The sequence below is a fragment of the Hetaerina americana genome, unplaced genomic scaffold (genome assembly GCF_022747635.1).
Source record: "Hetaerina americana unplaced genomic scaffold, ioHetAmer1.1.p SCAF_1, whole genome shotgun sequence".
Taxonomy (NCBI): domain Eukaryota; kingdom Metazoa; phylum Arthropoda; class Insecta; order Odonata; family Calopterygidae; genus Hetaerina; species Hetaerina americana.
The window spans coordinates 26,558,940-26,582,117 of NW_027286069.1; the positions used below are offsets into that span (position 1 = coordinate 26,558,940).

General features: G+C 35.0%; 1 protein-coding gene across 1 annotated transcript in view; it reads left to right on the forward strand.

Annotated features, from left to right (window-relative positions):
- Window positions 1-21,748, forward strand: part of Rop (Syntaxin-binding protein Rop) — a 35,576-nt gene extending 13,828 nt beyond the window's left edge. Inside the window, exons 6-12 of the mRNA XM_071586913.1 lie at window positions 1,147-1,362; window positions 2,494-2,595; window positions 6,369-6,576; window positions 8,589-8,837; window positions 10,327-10,514; window positions 14,269-14,423; window positions 17,955-21,748. Coding sequence (XP_071443014.1) covers window positions 1,147-1,362; window positions 2,494-2,595; window positions 6,369-6,576; window positions 8,589-8,837; window positions 10,327-10,514; window positions 14,269-14,423; window positions 17,955-18,016 — 1,180 coding nt within the window. The 3' untranslated portion in view covers window positions 18,017-21,748. The remainder of the gene's footprint in view (window positions 1-1,146; window positions 1,363-2,493; window positions 2,596-6,368; window positions 6,577-8,588; window positions 8,838-10,326; window positions 10,515-14,268; window positions 14,424-17,954) is intronic.
- The last annotated feature ends 1,430 nt before the right edge of the window (window positions 21,749-23,178 follow it).

Below are 23,178 nucleotides of genomic sequence, written 5' to 3' on the forward strand. Positions count from 1 at the left end.
GAAGCGGAAGTGTGGAGATGTGTTCTAGTGCTATGTCAATACGAGTTCAGCAGCATGCTGTTACCGAAGTTTTAAATTCTGAAAAAGTGTCTCCTACCGGGATCTATCTTTGTTTAAAAGCTGTTTATGGTGATGATGCTGTCGATAGGTCTACTGTTAAGTCAATGAGTGGTAAAATTTCATGGTTGTGAGCCTGGAAAAGCCATTATTGTTGATAAAACTTCTTTTGACTGTGTTTTTGGGATGCTTACAGAGTTATTGTGACCAATTTTCTTGAACAAGGGGCAACAGTAAATTCTTCTCAGTATATACAAACTCTAATGCACCTCCGATGTTGAGTTTGTGGTGTTAAAGGTAGCCTGGAGCCAATAATCTTGCAACATCACAATGTTCATCCCAACACCTCACACGCAACTGGAGAGGCTCTGCAAAGCCTGAAATTTGAACTGATTCCACTCCCTCCCTTCCTGATTCCATAATATTTTTCCTGAACTCCAGAATCACCTCAAGGGTAATCATTTGCACCTCATCGTCCGAGGACTGAATGTCCTCAAATGAAAAAACTTGTTACTCGGGAGAAATGTGTTAGCCTTAACAGTGATGGTGTTGAAAAATAAATGTTGGATTTTGAAACTTAAGAATTGTACTTCAATGTACTTTCTGCCCGATCTTGCTATTTGTTTTTGTTTGTGCTCTACAAACATGTGTGCAATACTTTTCAGCCTACCCTTGTATTATGCAGCACAGTCAACGGTTATTTCTCACCATTCTTTTTACTCTTTTAATTTTTCTATAATTACTTTTGTTTTGTACATTTGTTTACCAAGTTTTTGCATTTGGATTCCATGGTAGACAGTAAGCCTTTTTTGTTCACTTTGAGCTGAATAAACCAATGTCACCTCATGGCGAATAGAAAATGATTTGTTTTCATTATGATCAAAATAATAAGAAAACCATGCAAAGGAAAGTCATAAGGTTATCATGGATTAAAATTGATCTATTGATTCTTAAGATACTGTGCAAGTACTCAATGTAAAGCCCTTTGATCATACCATCATTAAAAGTCAAGTAAACTGACCTGTTCTCATAGCTTTCCTTATAGTTTTACATAGTTGCTAAAAACTTTCATAATTTTTTTATTTCAAGCGACTTTGAGAAGAATGTGGAATTGGCCCAGTTGGTGCAGCAGAAGTTGGACGCATATAAAGCTGATGAACCGACAATGGGTGAAGGGCCTGAGAAGGCTCGCTCACAACTTCTTATTCTGGACAGAGGATTTGACTGTGTATCTCCCCTTCTTCATGAGCTAACTCTTCAAGCCATGGCTTATGATCTTCTGCCAATAGAAAATGATGTTTACAAGTGAGTATTTTATATAACCTGCCAATACCAAGTGCAAATTGAAAATCTGTAATTGTTTGTGAATTTTTTATCATTGGGACTTGTTGCTGTAATTAAGCAACAAAATTGGGTTGAATGGTTATAATTTGAAGGGAATGTTCAACTGCCGTTTTGGTCTATTCATTTTGGGTTATGTCACTCTTTTGGAATAGTTGCATTTACAATAACCACTGTATTTCATGGCAAGTATTAATACATATGTCTTGCAAAGCACCACAAGCATCAAAGTGATATTTTTACGCTAATTTAATTTTCAAAGTAATAAATTTCTATAATTTGACCAATCTCAATATTTATTCTCATTTGAACTTGAAGAAACCTCTTTTTTCACCTCACCAATTCCAGCTGACAAAAAATTTTGGATAGGATAATATTAAATATTATCCTATCTTCTTCTATTATTCTATTATTATATTATTCTATTTATATTATATATTAAATATTTAATATAAAAATATTTTACTATAATGTTAGCTGTGAGGGCTTTAATTCTTAACGTTTAACACTTCCTAGACAGAAGGAATTAAGTTAGTGTCAATGTAAGAGATGTGCCTAGCTTAGCTAGTTCTTATGGCTGAAATGCCTGCTAACTATTATTCCTGAAGAAATGGTGTCACAATTGCAAGTGTTGGATATTGCACTAATAAGTGTTTCATAGATATCATGAGATCGGATTATAATGAGAGGCTATTGGCGAGAAGCTATGACTGTATTGGGAAAAAGTAAAGAAACCATCGGTCACTGAAGTACAGGAATGATCAGCCTGGGACAAAATCACCACTGAGCGTATTCGTTAGTCAATTTAAGAAATTGTATGAATGCAGTGAGGACTGTTCTGTGGGATGAAGAGAGTGACAGCGATGACTAAGACGCTGCTTCAACTTCAGGAGATTGAGAAGAAAATAGGAGAGTAAGGAGGATGTTCCGATAAAACGCTTTGTATAGCTTCGAATGTGTGGCATTTTATCTCGTTTAATTTTAGTTTCAGGCTCTTGAAAAAACTTGAAATTTTGGGGTTTGGAGTATTGATGAGTTTAAGAGAAAATCATCATTCTATTTGAACTTAATATTAAAATTTCTCTTTCTAACAAGGTATGAAGCCACTGCTGGGGCACCAGAAAAAGAAGTTCTTCTTGATGAGAATGATGAACTGTGGGTGGAACTTCGTCATCAGCATATTGCTGTTGTCTCACAGTAAGTATTAATTTTTTGAGCGGTATCATTTTTATTTTAAACCACCATAATTGATTTAATTGTTTGTGTTGAAAGTAGGGAAAATTCAAGATTCAATTCACTAAAAGTGAATGATTTGATTTCAATTAAATCTTTAAAAATTTTAGCAACTGAATTGGACCCGTATCCATTAGCAAATAGCATATTTACAATTTGCTTACATATACGTAAAAATTGGATGAAGTCCTCATGGGTTTTTGTCGGGGTGAGGGGCAATATCAGGGTGCATGACTAATTCTGTTATCATCTCAGGGGATTATTTGAATGATTTATTCATTGCATAAATATTTAAGTAACAAGTGCTTATGTTTCATTATTAATTGTGAAAATAAGGTAAGTGAATGTAAATTTTTTTCCTAAGGCCAATTAAAAAAAACTTTAATGCTCTTTCAAGTTCATGAAATTGCAGTTTGAAGTAATTGGTCACCATAATAATGATAGTTTTGATAAGTTCTCTTATCTCCCTCTTTTTCAAGCACATTCAAGGTCTGTCCCAAAGTAGTAGAACTGAGTCGATTACAAAAAATGTATTGCCAGAATTGATACGCTCAATCAAACGTCTTCGAAGTAGCACCCAGTGTGCATCTACACACTGCTGTCAGCAGGTTTTCCATGCCTTGTACACCATCTGGAAGTCGGTGCCCAGAATGCTGCTAAGCTCTCTCGTGTGTGGCAGTTGTAATGCCTTCCTGATATATAGTGACATCCTTCAAGCACGGGTTTGGGGTAGGGGAAGAGAAAGAAGTCTGGTGGCACTCCAAGTGCTCATTGGAGAGCACTTGGAGCACCAATTTCGCAAATACCTTTCTCATTCCCGCATTTTTGATCACAAGTTGATGCACATAACTTTTAGGGATGACAAGTTCTTCAGAAGCCATGCGAACATTAATCCTTGATCCCTGTCTAACAAAGCCTTCATTCTTGCCAGATTTTCAAAACTCTTCGCAGTCGAGGGGCATCCTAAACGTTCAAGTCTTCAGCATCTTCTCTACCCCCCAAAAGAACGTATGCTACTCAAGAACACCCGATCCATCCATGGCGTTTTCACCATAAGCTGCCTTGAGTATTTATAAGTCTCTCTCCTGGTTTTGCCCAGTTTCACGCAAAACTTGTGGCTTAGAGCTGTTCCAATAAATTGTTCATGACGTAGTGTAACAATGTTATATTATAGAGTTTTTGTAAATGAACGATTGGAACTGCAAAAAGGCTGAGAGCCAAATGCCATTGGTCTTCAGCCTTACCTGAAACTCCCCCCCACTTGAACCTATTCAGAGAAACTGCCTTGCGTCCATCCGTCTATCTGAGAAAAAATAAGTCCTAATACTTTTGGGACCAACCTTATATTTCACAAAATGATGAAACCAATAACAAGAACTTGTAAATAACATTTTTATGAAGGATCTCAGGTTTTCCCGGCGTATGGTATTCAAGAAGTTCTCTCGGGTTTCCCACCGGGTCAGGTTGCAGTACACCGACGTTTCGAAGGCTGATAGAGTCAGCCTTCGAAACGTCGGTGTACTGCAACCTGACCCGGTGGGAAACCCGAGAGAACTTCTTGAAAACATTTTTATGGCTTTCTCTGACATTTTTCCTATTTCACAACCTTGGTTGTATTTTCTAAATTATGGACAGATAATGACTCTGTTGCTAGCTCTGGGTCATCTGTACTTGTTAAATTTTAATTGTTGTTCAAGTGAAGACTAATTTCAAAAGAAAATTTCAAAAAGGAAGTTAATAGCTGAGTATAGAAATCATTAATATGTGACTGTATTGCTTATGCGAATCAGCAGAGTTTAAATTAAACTTATCAGTGAGTATAGGAACTCAAATAAACTATTTTTACTCCAATATTTCACCAAACCTTAATACTTTTCTGGTTTTTATTTGATAAATTATGGGGACCAGGGAAGACAGTACAATAATGAATTGCCAGTATCAGTTGAGTGCTATCAGTTGTGGAAAAAATTCAAAATGAGGTCAATGAGTTTTTTAAATAGCCAACACTGGGTTGTGAAACTTGTCCATTACATAACTGGGGGAAAAACAGCAAAATAATTTCACCCTTGGCAAAAGCAGCACTTCATTTACTTGCTATCAAAGCCAAAAATGTTTCAACAGGGAGATTTTAACTTTGGGAAAATGCTGACTCCCACATGTTCTCCAGACAATGTGAAAACATCAATTTGGGCTCTAAGGAATAATTATTTATCATTATTATGATCAATTATGTTTCATTATGTACTTGAGAAGGATAGGTAATGCCAAAACGAAGGTTTTCAACAGATATTGGAAATTTTTATGTTCCTAATGAACAAATGAATACATTTATGATTTGCATTACTTAGCAACTTAATTTCTTAAAATTTTCTTCTCTGATTACATTTAATTTATGATATTATGTATTTTTATCCCTTAACTTATGTGTTTCAAGTTGGAACCATATTTTTTAACTTTTCTGAGGGTGAATTGAGATAACTAAGGATGCCATTTAAATGGGTAAGAAAATGAGAGTTATGCTTTGAATGTTAAACCCTTGCAAATCTGGACCCGCTTAATTAGGACAGCCACATGAACCGGACTCTGTGAGACCATGTAGTGCTAGAGGTTTATTATGAGGTCACGAAATTCGAGAATCATGCCCGCTGAGTCTTAACAAGCATATCTATAGCTCCTGTTAAGTAGGTCAACTTCATTCATATATAGAATCCTTCTACCTCCAATAAAATTAAGTTTAATTCATTTACCATTGGCAATATAATATTAAACTGTTAGCACTGATATGCTTAAATACTTCTGGAAGAAGAGTAAGTTATACATGAAAGCATGTCTCTTCTGCAGATAGTGTAATTTAAGCATGCCTGAGAACATGTGACCAAGTATTTTGTCAAAACTGCTAAAATTTACAAAAGGAAACTAGCACAGTTCATTGTTGTTCAGGGTTTTTAGATCAAATTAGCTATTGTTTTAAACATACCAGAAAAGCTCCTTAATTTTTTATTAATTAAGTTATTATGCCTGATGAATTGTAATTATATGGTGTGTCTGATAAACCATTTTAATCATGTACCATATACCATTCTAAAGTCTACCAATGAACTAGGTCCGCCAAAGTTCAGGTAGCAATTATAAAAAGTCGTTCCTACACGAGGGCTGAAGGCTTAAGTTTCGCAGAATGAGTTCCACAATGTAATGAACAACAGTTTGGGACCCTGAGATTGTAAATTAAAGAATTCCTCCAGTAAAGAGAACTCACACGGAGCTGAAAAATTTTCATAGCCATGTTGTATGGTATGTCCCCTTGATTTTTGAAGATGCTCTTTGCACTGTGAGAAATATAGATAGGGTAGCATGAAGTCATGCTGAGCAGTTTCCAGTTGGTACTGTCTGGATTTGAGTAAGGGAATTTTTATTTATATTATCAGGGTTCATCATGTCTCATTACAAAATTAATTGTTGAAAGATATTGCTTGATTTTCCATTTTTACAAGTCACTTTCAGTAATGAACAATCTTATTTGTTAATAAAATACAATTTTTTCAGTAATCTCCAATTGAAGTTAAAGTTTATCTTGACTAATGACTGAATTTAACGAGACAGTGTGAAAACAGATCTTGGGAAAAGTATTTTTTGTCATTTTATGGATTTTTATGTAAACCTTTTGTTAGTTATGATTCTTTCCAGTTATCCTAGAAATGTGTTTCTTTAATCATCTTATCTTAAGAATTTCTTTCTAGAAATGTCACCAAAAATCTGAAGAAATTTATTGACTCGAAGAGAATGCCTCAAGGTGACAAACAGTCAATGCGTGATTTGTCTCAAATGATCAAGAAAATGCCCCAATATCAAAAGGAACTAAGCAAGTACTCAACTCATCTCCATCTGGCAGAGGACTGCATGAAAGCATACCAAGGCTATGTTGACAAACTGTGTAAAGTTGAGCAGGTATGTGCAAATACCTTTTAACTGTTTTGCATTTTAAGGTGATTAGCAAATTTGGATTTTTTAATCATTGGAAAAGACTGGAATGGGATAATACTATACAAACCATTTTATTGGATAGAAAATTTTAGAATAGTACATGTTTTTTCTCCTGGGAGAGTGTAGCTGTGGTAGCAAGTACCAAGTACTTTCTTTGCCTTTTTAAACCTCATGGGACAGTGAAATGGTAAAATTATTTTTGCCAACCATGCTTATGTGATGTTCACTCTTAGTTCTGTTTTGAAGGATGTATGTTTGAGGGAATAATGGATGCAGTGTAGAAACAGAAAAATATTTTCTGAAACCTTTGATAAATGACTTTTAGTCCTTGAGAAATAAATTTCATCCTGGAAAAACAGGAAAATTCCTGGTGTGATGCATAAAATCATGGGTGTATTGTTTCTACTTTTTTGGCCACGTGTTTGGTTCTTAGTTTCAGTTCTCATTTATGGTTCTCAGTTCTGATAACTTCAACATTGGTGGTTAATTTAGTTAAAATAGCTAATTATCAAAAATTTGGTTCTACCTTGTACTTGCTGTTCACACCCTTCAATTGCATTTATTTACAGATAGATTATAGGTATTGGGGGGGGAGGGGTCCTTCGGCAAGTTTCTTGGGCACGCACGCCTGGTGGTCTATTGGATCAACTTACATTGTTTTGCTTGCCTGTCACAATTAGAGGGAAAATGATCACCTAGGTAAAGGTATGAGCACCGCCCATTCCACCTTTGTCTGACCCCAAAATTACTTAACTTCAGTGATCTGAAGAATAATAAGGGAGATGTTAAGAATCTTTAACCTTCAAGCGGTGCTTGTGTATACTATTTCTTTTATTATAAGGGTATGTAGAAGTTTTGTGTGCCATATCACAACTGCAGTTAACTCTTGATTGTCCTTGGTTATGGATTCATGCTGAAGCGTGAATAATCAAAAAGCGCAGCATAACCGAAATATGCAGAAAATATGACCATGATATAATTGCATTTGATTCATATGAATCAAGGTTAAAAAAAAACTATTGACTGTTATTCAGAAATTCTCACTTTTCCTTCCTTGTGATTAATTTGAGTTTTTTATCAATGGGAAGCAGTAAAGCAGATTCCGGAAGGTCCTCAAGGGTATGCATGCAAGCTTCTTCCACGTCGCTTAGGGTCCCATGTTGGTTTCCTTTGAGAGAGGATTTCAATTTTGGGAATAGAAATAGTTTGCTTGTGCAAAGTTGGGACTGTAAGGGGGTTGGGGAATCATCACATCCCATTGTGGAAGGTCTTTGCTAGCTGACACTCGACTCTACTTTTAGTCATCCATCAAGACCTTCAGAACGAGTTAAGCACAGATCTTTCACATTGCCAAATTTACAGTGATAATGGTGTGTGCGTTCATCTTATCAATGCCAACATGATTTGCAATCATGCACAACCTTAACTGATGCTCTGAATTGAGCACTTCACGTGCACGTTGTCGTCGGTGGCCATTCAGCATGTGGCTCATCCTCAGCACTCTCAACCAACCTTGAAGAGCTTGTGCCACTTGAAAACTACAGTTTTTGACATGCTTTCATACTGAAACACTTGACGTATCAAGCCCAAAGTCTCTGTACCCCATTCCCCAGTCCAACACAAAATTTAATGCTGTGCCATTGTTCAATGGTTGCGGCATTTTTGCACCTACACTAAGTCACTTAACAGGGGTCCACAAAAACATGATCTAGCCTGAATGAATGTTTGCAGGTGATTGGCGCTTTGTGCATTTTGAAGGTGAGACCCCCCATCACCAGGCTTATGCGGTGTAAGTGTGCAGCAACGTGCAGTCACGTCAGGAAAAAATTTATCCCAATACTTTTTATCCATATTATGTATGTCAGGAAGGTGACCCTTGTCGTGTCTCCTAGTGATGATCTGCTAATTAGGTAGTCTTCTTTCAACTGAAACTTTTGAATGAATTTTGATCTTCGTTCATTTCTGTGGTTGTCTAGGATCTTGCCATGGGAACTGATGCTGAAGGAGAGCGGATCAAGGACCACATGAGGAACATTGTTCCGGTGCTGTTAGATCAGACTGTATCCAATAACGATAAGATGCGTGTAGTGCTTCTGTACGTTCTTTCAAAGAATGGCATCCTGGAAGAGAATCTGGCAAAACTGGTGCAGCATGCACAGCTAACTGCACAGGAGAAGCAGACCATCACGAATCTGTCTCATGTTGGATTAAATGTTGTGATTGATGTAAGCATAAATATTATCAAATCATTTGTCATTTTTTAATCAGAGTTTGGGAAGTTAAATGTAGAATTTGTCTCCGTTGAATATTATGGTTTTTTCCCGGAGTTCATTTTTATGTGGAAGGTCTATTAAATCAGTCAAGTAAAATTAGAATCAGCTTTTAAGTTAATGCAAAAATAAAAATATTTAAAATAAAAGTTGTGTCAATAATGCTTTCTATCAGGAACACTGTAAAACTGAACTCACTCATAAATGCCATTTGTGCCATTTTCCAAAGAAAAAATTGATCCTGAAGAAGTTAAACAAAAGTAATATTTTTTTTAATCAGGCCCTGTTGAAGGTTCCTTATTGAAGTATTTTCATTCTCCTTCCTTTTGCATTGCAATGGCTACAACTAAACATTTTTCCAATGAGAATTCTTTTCCATCTGATGATTTATTTAATGTGTCAATGTTGATGTTATTTTTTTAAATAAATTAAACATGAGTACTTATAAAAGTAGCAGAAAAATATTAAAAGTGTTCAGACTTATGAAAAATTAGTGTTTAACTTATAGTTCCTATTAATTAGCAATGTGTTAATAACAAAGTACGTGATAAATGATCTTTCAAAATTTCAAATGTTTCTGTGCTTAGCTTTTTTTGCCCACGGTTAAAATTTATATGTATATTGTTAAGTTTTATTATTATTATTTAGAGGTGAGAGGAGAGAGAGAAATGAGATTTATTTAGAGGATGTTTTATATTATTTTCAACAGAAATATAATCTTGTTTAGTAATGGAGTGAAATTTGATGTAAGATTTTACTTTTAAATGCAGAATTTGTTACAGTGTACTACAAACCTTATTTCAATGTGATTAATGAATCAAATGTATTATTCAAAATTCATAATGTTGCAAATACTTGGCCAAAGTTAATATCAGGAAAAGTGTTATGTTTTTGCTAATTCAAATGTTAACATTTTGTTCTCACTAAGTGATGGCTAAATTAAGGTATACATAATCATATTATTATTTCGACCATTGCATTTACTTTTTTATTCATTTCACTATCTTTTTAACTATTCTTTGCTTAATTAAAAGGTTGTAAAAATATTTTCCCAAAAAGCTAAACAAAACTGCATGTAAAGTATTTTTACTGCTTAGTCTTTATACGTTTGAAAATTTATTTAGAAGATTAAATATCAATTGTAGCTAATCTTATTCATAAATGAGGCATAGCTTTATATCTTGTACATATTCTTTGGATTAAAATATCTCCATGTTTAGAATTCAGTTGTTGTGCTTACTCATGTTGTAAAATTGTCTTCGTCTGAAATAATTTCGAAATAATGATTCTATAAATCATACCTTATTGAATTGGTTCAGCTTGTAAAATGGAAATTTTATATCTTGGAACTTGCTTGTGTTTTTTTTCATACGGGTAATATCTAGAGTTGATAAGAGCACAAAAGGAAAAGTAGTAATAAATTCATATATTCTGTTGTGGCCAGGGAAACCGTAAAAAGATCTACCAAGTTCCTCGGAAGGAGCGCATCACAGAGCAGACATATCAGATGTCAAGGTGGACTCCTATCATCAAGGATATCATGGAAGATTGCATTGAGGAAAAGTTGGACCTTAAGCACTTCCCGTACCTTGCTGGGCGAGCTACCCCATCCGGTTATCATGCTCCAACAAGGTGAGATAACCATTAATTGTTAAATTAAATACAGATTGTGAATCTGACGATATTACTCTTACCTTGCCCAACAAATGCAGTGAAGTATTTCATGCATTGTCAGTAACATCGCCGACAACAACTTAAATTATAGGTTTAGGAATCCAGGTTTCATCTAAATCAAACTAGTATAAGGGAAGGTTATCCATCACCTGATCAATTGAGGCAGTTCAGAAAAGACTCCTGGCAAAGGTGAAAATATATAAAAATATCATCAAGACTATACTGAACCGAAAATAGTTTTATTTTCTTAAAAAAAAATTTGAAGTTGGATGACTGTTTGCACTAGTTGAACAGCAAGGTAGCTCAGATTCTCATTTGTTAAGGTATTGTCAATCACTCAAAAAGAGAAATTTTTCAGTTTAGGACAAAATTAAGAATTTTGGAACAAGTCAACGCTCATGTTGGAATCTGTGTTGTTCTGGCAAAACATCTACTATTGTAGGCCTCTACACTAAATGCTATAGTGAAAAATTGTGATTAGATTCTGAAACATGCTAAACCGTGGGGATACAATATTTGTCTAAGAAGAGAAAATATGTCAAGAATTCCAAGTGAAGGATTAGTGATAATGGTTTTAAAGTTCATATCATAAAATATTCCTGGGAATGGTGACATTAAAAGGGAAAAAGTCTTGCACATTTCCGCAAGAATGGGGATCAAAGAATTCACAGCATCCAATGGTTGGTTGGGTAGGTTTTAAAATAGGCACCTTATTGTACACAAGAATGTGTGTGATAAAAGTAAGTGTTGATTTTGAGATTGCAACTCATTGGAAGGTGTCATAATTGAATGATCTTCTTGAAGAATTTAGCCCAAAAACTGTTGCCAGTACAAACAAGACTTACTTTTTTAAGTGCTGCCAGCCAAAAAACTGTGCTTCAGAGGGGAACAATGATAAGAAGAGATGCTGAGGAAACAAAGGCTTATTAGGCAACAAACAGAGTGTAAAATTCATTTGCCTTGTCCTGAATTTGCTGGAGATCGACCAGGTGCGAATCCCAGTCCAGGCAAATGATTTTTACGCTTTGAAATTATTGTATTTTAATGCACTTATAGCAGATGATTCTGTTGGAAGTTACTATCGCAGCATCTCCCACAGTTTTGTGGAATTTGTCAAAGGTCAAACACCCTTAGTGTTTAAAGTTGGTTTTAACCACGTGGACTGTGGCGTATTGCGCACAACTACAAATGCCTGAGACATTGTATGTTTGGTATTTTTTCACATCATCTTGTTCCAATAAAGTCCCCAAAGTGTAAGAGGATGCCTCGATAGCTTAACCGGCTAAAGCACTCGGCCGGACATCGAGGGATCTGGATTTTAATCCCAGTCAAGACGAATGATTTTTACACTCTGAAATTGTTGCATTTTAATGCACACATAGCGGATGACTCCAGTAAAAGTTACTGTCGCGGCACATCCACAGAATCTTAAAAAATTATTATCTTATTAATCACAAATGCAGAAGGAGGTAAGAAACTTCAGCCATTAGTAGTTGGTAAATCAAAGAGTTCTAGGTGCTTCAAACATGTTAAAACATTGCAAATTCGGGATCATGGATGACCTCAGAAATATTTGATAATCATGCTTAGAACAGGAAAATTCTGCTGTTTATTGATCAGCATCCAGCCCACCATCCAAATGTACAGGGTGCGGCATTATCTCTGGACATATTTCAATTTGTATTTCCCGCCGTATTGTAGTTCCACTAGAGGTCGCGATTGGCATTCTTGAAAGTTATGGGCATCTAGTAAACATTCATAACCTCAAAATGGCTGAGATGTTACATACCAGTGCGGAGTACAATCGCAGAGCCGTGATTATCGCAACTGTTAGCGCTGGGCGTTCGATCAGTAAAATAGTTTGATTTTTTGGGTACTCCAGATCAACTGTTTACAATATTGTGGCTAAGTTTCATGCTTCAGAGAAGTCTGCGGGAGGTTTCACTAACCCAGCAAGGAAACCTCAATTGAGGAAATGCGTGTCACGACCTGTGGCAGCCGTCAAGAAGTCTCAGATGCTGATTTCATAGGACCCGGGGCGATCACCGAGGAAATTGGCATCAGAATTGAATTTTAGGAAGTGAACAATGTGTCGGATGGCAAAGGATACAAGTCATACCCAATAAAAGTGCTACAGAAGCCGTCTTAGGCTGCCAGAACAAAGTGGATTGCGCGCTGCAACTTGCAATTGTGTCCTCTAAAAAAATGAAGCTGCGGGGCGAATCAGAATCTTTTCTGATGAAAGTATTTTACTGTTGATGCAAAGATCAACTGGAGAAATGATTGCTGATTCGCCCACAACCACGAGGACGTCCCAATTGTTGCTCAAACAATATTTCCGGCTATCGTTCACGTCCTAGATATTGTGTCGAGTGATGGTGATGTCATGCTGCCACATATCTTTCAAAAGGAACAAACTATCTTAAAAGAAGTCTATCTGCAAATTTTGGAGAATCTCATGAAATTGTGGATGGTAACTGTGACTTCAAGGAGACAATACATCTTTTAACAGGACGGTGCACCAGCACATACGAGTCGGTGAGTCCAAAACTGGCTCTCAGATAACATTGACGTATTCTGGTCAAAGGTTTTCTGGCCCCGGAATTGCCCGGACTTCAACCCTCTTGGCTATTATGTTTGCAGCGTAGCAGAAAGAGTAACCAATAAGATGAATCACCCTAATGTCGCATCTCTAGGTGCTGCTATGGTAGCAGCATTCGGGAATATGGACAGTGCTGTTTTAAAGAGTGGGTGCATTTGAATCAGGACAAGATTGGAGGCAGTTATTGAAGCTGAAGGGGGTTACATTGAGATTTGTTACTCTTGGCAAATATCTCTGCTCTTATGTAAAAGGATTTTCATTTTCGGTTTTATTTAAACAAAATTTTCATTTGTCCAGATTTAAGCGCCATACGCTGTATTCTCAGAAACTATGATTCAAGGCTTACCAATAACTTTTTCATTTCTTTTAATCGTTTTATTCATACTTATGGGTAATGGAAAATTTTATAGAAGCATGTTCATTACAGGAAATGAAAAAAACGCCTAAAAAGATAATTATTTCATACTTTGAATTATTATTTGTTCTGGTTAAATTTATTGTTATGAAGCACCAAATTCTTTCAGTCCCATTAGTTTTTTAGTTACGAGTTTTTACTGTATTGATTTTTAATAATTATGGTTTCAATAGAACCCAGCAGTTATGTAAAATCCAAGATTTTTCTTTGATTACAGGTATGTGTGAAAAGCGATTACTTGGATAAGTGAAAAAACTGCAAAATACAATAGCTGTTTGGAACATTTAATCTGCTTTCCTGCTCTTTGGATGCACTAAATTTCTATTCTACATATGCTTCTATTAATTATGTACTGAGGTTTTAATATATTATAAAGTTTTTGTATTTTCGTAGTTGATCTTTTTGTGCATACATGGGTGGTCTGAAAAGTTTCCAACTCAGAAAATTTCAGAAAAAATGTCTTGTATCTCTGTTAGGTCGGAAACTTTTCAAACCACCCACGTATGTTGTTTATTCATCATAGAAAAATATAGGTACTTGAAAATGTAATGTTAATTCTGATGTCCTAGACCTAAGTGTTTGTAATCCATTTTTAATTAAGAATTAGATTGTCTCAGTTGTATGCTAATATGTTTTCTGGTTCCTTTAAGTTCTTCTTTTGTTAAATTAATAATGTGTTCACTGTAATCTTACAGTGCACGCTATGGCCACTGGCACAAGGATAAAGGACAGCAAACAGTGAAGAATGTTCCAAGGCTTATTGTGTTCGTCATTGGTGGCATCTGTTTCTCTGAGATACGATGTGCTTATGAAGTCACCAATGCACTCAAGAACTGGGAAGTCATTATAGGTAAAAATCATTAATTGTTATGATAAATAATAATAATAATAGTATTGTCTAAGCCTATGATTTTCATTTGGCTGTGCATTCTTATGTTGTGCATTAGCAGAAAAGGACAGTATGGTGACCCTCATGATGATTTGTAGAATCATCTGTATTTATTTAGTTGTTAGTGATAGAGCTGCCATCACCCCTTGCGGCTGTTAGCATTTCTCTCTCAAACTGAAAATGTTTCTTGCGGCCCAAATTGAAGTCTTTATAATTTCATAGTTCCTCCCTTTGTTTGTATCACTTCGTTTAAGCTTTCTGATGATTTTATTTTTTCTCGTGCTTGACCTTGAGCATGCTTTAGCATTCACATTTTTGTATGGGGTACCTTGACAACTATATAAGCAAAATGAAATTTTACTTCTTTTCTTTATGTGACTACAAGCTCTCTTGTTATATTTTACTTTTTTCCATAATATAATATACAGTGAGAAAGAATATTGCCTCAAGATTTTCATATTTAGTAAAATTCTGATGTGACAAGTTCATTATTTAACAAGAATCCCCGTACCTTGAATTTATATTTAACAAATCCCTCACAGAGTGCAAAGTACCTAAGATTTGGAAAACCGCGCAAATAACGCCTATTTTTAAAAGTGGTGACAGGGAGGATCCCAGTAATTACAGACCTATATCTCTCACTTCTATCTGTTGTAAAATCTTAGAGCACATAATTGTCAGTTCAATAATGAGACACCTTGACAATATTAACTTTTTAAGTGACAATCAACACGGATTCAGGAAAACCCGCTCCTGCGAAACCCAATTAGGATTATTTACACATGATTTACTTGTATCTGGTGAGAGAGGTAGGCAAGTGGATGCCATCTTCTTAGATTTTCAAAAGGCATTTGATAAAGTCCCACATGGTAAACTCATTCATAAATTAAAGGTCGCGGGTATAAACAAGGGCGCCATAAGTTGGGTTAAAGATTTTCTTTCAGAGCGGGAACAGAGGGTAGTCCTTGATGGCGCTAGTTCCGACAGCGTTCGAGTCACGTCGGGGGTACCTCAGGGAAGTGTGATCGGGCCATTGCTTTTCTTGATTTTTGTTAACGATTTGAACCGCGAAGTGAAAAGTAAAATTAGGATGTTCGCGGATGACACGGTGATCTATCGGGAGATATCTGGGGATGAGGATCGTTTTATTCTAGCGCAGGATTTAGATTGCATTACTAAATGGTGTTCTAACTGGGGATTGACTCTAAATTATAATAAATGTTCAGTGGTAAATTTCTTTAAAAGATCAACGGGATTTGCTTACAAATTAGCTGGAGGTGACCTGGCAGTAGTTGATACGGTAAAATACCTAGGTGTCACATTCTCAAAAGACTTAACTTGGGGGACTCACATACGTAAAGTCTGCGGTCAAGCATATAAAAGATTGGGATTCATTAGACGCATTGTCGGCAAAAGTGACTCGAAGGTCAAGGAACGTTGTTACCACGCTCTTGTAAGGCCTCATTTAGAATACGCATGCAGCGTGTGGGATCCGAGTGAAAAAGGCCTCATTCGGGAAGTTGAGAAGGTTCAACGCCGGGCAGCCCGTTTTGTAAAAAATTCCTACGATAAAACGCAAAGCGTCACCGAAATGCTCATGGATTTGGGGTGGGAATCATTGGCTGAGAGACGATTCAATGCAAGATTGAAATTATTAAATAAATTTAGATCCGCATGTTTCAGCACCGAGGTCTCGCAAATTATTCGTACTCCTACATACATTGGTCGCTTGGATCATGCATATAAAATTCGGGAAATAGATGCCAGAACTAGCCGACTCAAGGACTCCTTCTTCCCACGGACAATACGGGATAGCAACTGCAGGGTTATAGATAGCAAAAATTCCACTTGCCACCCTCAGCGTCTAAAAAATAATTAGTTGTATGCATGTTAAATGCATGCTCTTCCACTAACCTTGTGTGTTTTGTTATAATAACCCATTCTTTCCGAATGACCTCATTCGTGTTCTGTTCATCTGTTTTTAAGTTTCCCTTTCAACCCCTCGTCCCTCTCCGCGGCGGGAAATTCCTGCTACCTGCAACGTTGGGTCGCATTCCCTGCCTTTTAAAGACTCTTTGGGGGCAGAGTGTTTCGTGGTGCATTTTCATGTGGTGTTTCAATTTCTTGCTTGTTGTGTCCTGGCTTCCGTGTTGTAGGATGGCTTTCGTGCCGCATCATGGGGTGCAGTTTTTTAGTTGTTTTGCGGTATATGTGTTTGCATGAGTATTGGATGAAGGGATTTTTGCATGAGCGTGTGCGCTGCTGTGGGTGTAATTTTCCGTGTTGTTTTTTTGCATGTGGTATTTTTCTTTTTTACGGTTGGTGACCTAACACCCCCCGCCACACGCCCTTGCGGCGGCTTGCGGGGTATTATGTAGATGTAGATGTAGATGAATCCTGAGGCAACAAGTAATGTCCAATGATGTGCTGGTTTTTGGGCCATTATTCACATTCAAAGTAATTTGGTAATGGCAAGGTTTAAATATTGCTCCCACATTCGTTGTTTGATGTTATGAGATAACCTCTTGTGTCCATAATTGCACCCATATTTTATGGCTAAGTGCACACCATCATCTCGTCCTGCCCATTCATAATTTCCTGGCCTAAGTGCTTTTCTTGGATGATTTGTTTTCTGTGAGACTTTCAGTAAAACTGTAGCATTATCATGCCACATTAGAATCCATGCTTATCTGTGTGATAAAGATAGTGAGATTAAAAGTGTTCTGAAGTCTTGACGAATTAGGAGCAGAGGTAAAATGTTACGCAGAGGCTGCCAAAGTTAGGATTAATTCCATGATTCAGTTTCGAACATGTAATGAAGTTTGTCAATTATTAACTAGTATATCAATTTTTTGTTGTCTGAGGTGTAACTTTATGGAATTTGCATTACATATTGAAATGAAATAATTGACTTTGTAATTATTTAATTTCATTTCAATATATCAATTTTTGCTGAAGAATATCTTGGTGAAATCCATATCTAGAGCATGCGGATGAGTAAATTGAGAGATACCATTAATAAAATGACAACTTTGCCTTGCCCGAAGACAGTCAATTGAACTGTTAATTAAATTTTAGTTTTTCACAAGTTTATTTCCTGTTATTTTCCATTTTCTGCTATTATGCTGATTCCATGTTAAGTGAAAATATCTTAAATGGGGAAATGATAATATGAAGACCTTTGAGCAGTGATTGGAGAAAACTTGATCTCACTCAAAGTTTTCACCTTGATTTGTTGGAAATTGTCGGGGATTTTTTTTCACTTTTGTTTTAAGTCACATTAGTATTGTATGTGACATTAGCATGCATGGGGTGGAGCACATTTTCTATCACATGGGAGATTTATCAGTGAGGTCCCTATTGCTCTGTTCTTCATTTAAAGCTAATCATAGGGCTTCTCTCAATTCTACCTCCAGTTCCTTTCCAGTTTTTTATTTTTTTAAATGATATCATAGATGTGTGTTTTCACTGATGATTGCACTTAATTTGCAGGCTCATCTCATGTATTGACACCAGAGAACTTCTTGAGCGATTTGAACAACTTGAGCCCATAAGCTAATTGAATACCTGCAGCTCTTCCCTCCTTTGGAAATTCAATGATGACCACTAAGAGTGATATTCATGTCATGCCTTGAGTAACTGAAGTCATATTCTAGAGCATTTAATTTGTTTATATCATTGATTGGATGGTAGGCATGTGTATAATTTAACATTTCAATTCTGCATGACGTCAATGCTGAATTTTACTGGTAAAAATTAATTTATATGTATAGTATTGTTACAAAGTTCTGCTTTTCACATGGATTATACTTCCTAAATCCATTGACATATGGTGCTTATGTAAGTTGGCATGGGAAAAGTTAAGTTTCACCCTAGTTTATTGTGTGTTATCGTATACCTATTTTGCTAAGTTAATAAATGTGAAATGATTTAAGTTTCTGTTGTAGGAAAAATGTTAACACAGTCCTTTCACTGATGTGATGATTTCAGATGTTAAAAACCACAGGTTTTGCAATTAGCTACTCATGTGGACATTTCATGTTATTCCCATTTCATATGATATTTGAAGGCTTTTTGCTGTAGCTCTGTAATTCTATCCTTTTATTTATTTCCTTCGTTTAAAAGAGCAATAACAATAATTAGTATTCAAATATTAATTCTCAGACCCAATAACTTGATGTGAAACCTTGCATAGGGAATCCATATGGAATAATTAATGTAAAACAACATTTTTACATTGACAATAATGAAAATCTTTTCAATAGGCCCAATTAAGTAATCAAATGAGTTATGTGGCCTAATTTAACCGGAAGACACCAAAGTGGAATCATAAGTGATCAAACCTTATGCCATAGTTTTGTTAATTAGAGCCTCTTTAACATCAGGTTCTAATATAAGATTACATGGTAGGTGGTAATCAAGGCTATGTATATATGCCTTTGAAGTAATTTAGATTATGTGGTTTTGAAGTCCCTCTGTGTATTTCCCCGTGCTGTAAAATATCCTTTTACCAATATGTCAATTGCCTAATTAAGATGAAGCCATGAGGTATGTCTAAAAATATTATGTAAATATCTAATTGAAATAGGGAAAAATTTGGTTAATCCAAGGGACCTTTGTTTGTTACAAATATGTATGTTTTTCTAGTTCCTTTGTTGCAAAAACTTAAGTGCCAATATTGTTAACGATATCTTTCCTTTGCTTAATTTATTTTGTGTTGTGATATGACATGATACCAGACGTAGGTTAATTATTGTCTCCCACTTTTCAGTTGGGTGTTTCATTAAGATGTTATAATATTTTCAGTTATCGTATTTGATAGCTTTTTTACCAATTCAGAAATGTAAATTTAGTCCATAAAAAGTATAAATTACTGATCTCATGTATATCAAGTGTAGTTGAGAAGAGGTTTGGAGAAACTTGGATGCATTCTTGTAACTTGGCATAAATCAATTTAAGTTGTGTGTACCTCTTTATGAAATGTATAACCTTAAAAATATATCTCTCAGTTATACTGCATGATTATATAACATGGTTAAATTGGCATACTTTCTTTTTTATTTGCCCTTTAAACTAAACTATATTAATGAGTTGACTTAAATCTTATCATTAATATAAACCTTGTATAGTAAACAATAAATGATGCACCAAATATCCTGTGAGCTTAATTGATTGGTAATTATAAACAGATGTCATATATATTGAGTTATACTAATGAATTTCTGGGCATTACAAATCAGTCGTTATTTGAGAAGCATCGTAGCCACTTTCACATTTTGTCCCAGACAAGCCAAAGCTGCCATGGTGACATATCAATGCACTAAAAAATCGCCCCTGGATTTCATTTTTTCCTTTCATTGAAATTATTTTGCTCACTCACATTCTTCAGGAAATTATCCTTATTGCTTCTGATGCTAAGACTTGTGTTATTAAGACAGTATTGTTATTGCTTTATATTTTATTGGGTATTTTGAGAGCCAAAAAGTTCTTACAATGCTGATTCATGCATGTTAATTTGGAAAATTGTAAGACAAGAAGGCTTTAGCACACAACAAATGCTTTAAATTTTCCTTTCAGAAATGTTTTATTGAACAAAAAAGAAATAAAGTGTTAGATGGTCATAGAAGTTTTTTCAAATTGTAAATTTCACTTCCTTAATTCATTATGTGTAGCAATCTATAATTGATGTATACTTTTGTCTTTAGGCAGGGTTTTGATGACTGTGCCTGGACATTTTATTAAAAATGTCTGACCTGTTGTAAGGATTCAATACTTAGTGAATAATTGTCAAATAAGGCCTAATACAGGCTCACATTCCCATCTGGTTTACCTATAGGAAATGTAGAATGATGACTGTAATGAAAGAACCGGTGACAAAAGAACTCCATTTATTTATTATTTTATGTTGCTGTGGTATGCTTTTAAACTCTACACATCACTCATGAAGTAATCGTTTGAACAGCTCACTTCGTCGATGCATTTACATCCTTGATATAATTAAAATATTTTGAACACATTTGTGGGTAATGTTGATATTGGTATGTCAGTATGCTGAGGAATGTGAAAGTTTTATTGTTCCAGTTTATATTTTACCTCTTCCAGTGTAAGTCAAAATGTTTCCTTGACACAATATCAAAACATTTTGTAAATAAATGTTAGTTTTTTTACAACTAGTATAAAACTGTAAAATTGCACCTGTGCACCCATTGCATATAACTGCATAAGTGATTTGTATGCATTTTCTCTGTGTGTATCAATTTTTGTTGACTTTTTAGATATTTATGTTTGTACAGGATTAAAATATAGCGGCAAATATAAAAATGTATTTTTTCATTTGTGAAAAATTTTATATGCATTTTCACAAATTTTTGAGCAAGTGGTGAAATTAATATTACCATTACTATGGTACTTAAAACCTAAAAATATCCATAGTATGTAAAGCTACAAGTTGTTATTTATCTCCTCAATCAAGTAGGTTTTTACAATTTGAGTATTTTCATATTGTTACCCTAACTATGAAAAGAGTAGCAATACAAATTTGAGATATACTTATGTGATTTATGAAGATTTTGAATCTTTTAATTGTATGTAATTGGTGTTATATAGTGTATGTGCTGCTGGGCCACAGCAAGTTTATTATTCTAAACATTATACATATAGATTTATAAAATTGTTAGAATAAATTATTTCATCCATGGATTAAACTTATGTTCAGATTGCTATAGGGTTAAATGTGTGAGGTACTGCAAATGCAACCCAAGTAAACTGTTATTCTGTGATAAGTTGTACTGATGACATAAAGTATTTAATAGCTTGCCTATTTTAGAAAAATGCCTTCTCAGTCATCATTGTAAAATATTCATATGTATTATATCCATTTTCTTGCATAACTTGGAATGTATATTAGAGAAAATACTCTATTGTTAATATGTCAGGAACCAGTTTGCTTCAAAAATGTGTTACACAAAGATTGTTGTGTTTGTACATTTAATATCACTCTTTTGAATGGATCACCTTATGATCTGCATCAATGGATAAATTGGAACCTGCTCCGCGGCTGATGAGAAGATTGCAGTCTTTGATTCTTACTGTCACAATAGATCATATTCCTGAGACAAAAAATGAAATTGTAGTCTTTGGTTTCCTACTGTACTGTTCTATCTCATTCCTGAGACAAAATCAATTGGTCTTATTTGCATTAGTTTATTGAAGTTTGCTATTTTTTATTATTATTCATTCCATTAGAATTATTGAGTATTGTCTCTAAATAAAAGGCATACCTGTCAGCTAAATATTGTTTCTTTTACCTGAAAACTAGTGTCCTTGTTTTTAATACTCTGTTGTTGGCATTACAGTTTTGGATACATTGTCCTGAGCGTGAATCAACCATTAGCAGTACTTTACAATGGGGTAATTGTGGCATCTTTTGTTAAGCAGATTTGTTTATTGTTTCAGGTGATAATTTAAAATAAATCCTATTCAATACTCAAGGCTTAATACAAAAACAATTAAAACTTTATTAATATATACATATATATTGTGGTTATCACAGTATGTAATGACCAAGACTGTCCAGAGTTACCTAGTAACATGACATGACTATAGACACATTTTGAATAATAGTCTATGCTAACCTTGTGGAGAGTAAGCTTTTTGAATTCATTATAGAAATAATGCCAATTTTGCACATTTTAATAAATTAACGCATCAAGAAGGAGCCATGATTTTTTTCCATTTCTATTCAGAAAAGCATGTATACCATTCAGCATTAGTAGACAATAACAATTTCAAGTTATTGCCAACTATGTGTTGGAGAGTTAAAGAGCAGGTGCATAATGTTTAACTCAGTACAAGCTCTTACCGCTGATTGAAATGTGGTGGAAAATTATGGGAATGGTGGAGAATGGAGAAAATAAGTTGGACAGAGAGGAAGAAAACCAAATGTAATTTGTTATCTTTGGATCTCTATGTATCACAGGATATTTAGCATATCCTGCCAGAAGCAGTTCTTTGGGATACAAACTAATAATGAAACCTTTTTTACAGATAGGATACCAGAAATACTTTATGCAGGTCAACTTCGGCATTTTTGGTATCTTAAGACACTATGTGCGTGTTCATGGAAAAAACTAGAATGTGCTGATTATCACTCTGACCTTTACCTGACCTGACTTTCCTACCTTCTTTTGTAATCCCTCCAACACTCAATAATCTCTTTTCTTCCTCCATGCAATTATATTTTCAGTGTAAAGGTAAAAAATTAAAATATTGTCAAAAACTGCATTAACAAAGACCTTGGCCTGTTGTTTCATATTATTCATTTCCAATATGCTTGAGCCAATACAAACTTTTCAGTGCCTAATTTACACTTTCTTTTTACCTTAAGCTCCTGGGTGGAATGGTTTTTCCATATAAAATTCCTCATTCAGTGGTCATATTTAAATGTATTATTCATATATAAACAGGTTACTGAACTGATTCATTTTTTGCAGACAAATTTACTCTTATTAGATTTCTGGCTTTATTTCACCAATGCATTACACCCCAACATTTTCTTTTCTTTGGACTCGCCTACAAACAATAATTCATCTGCCAAATGACTTCAGCATTGTTCAAGTAATCGTTTTCATTCTTATGTTCACAATAATTTTTTTCATGAACAGATTAATTATTGCATGCATATTTTTATACTGTATCTCGCTAATCTTCCTACTGC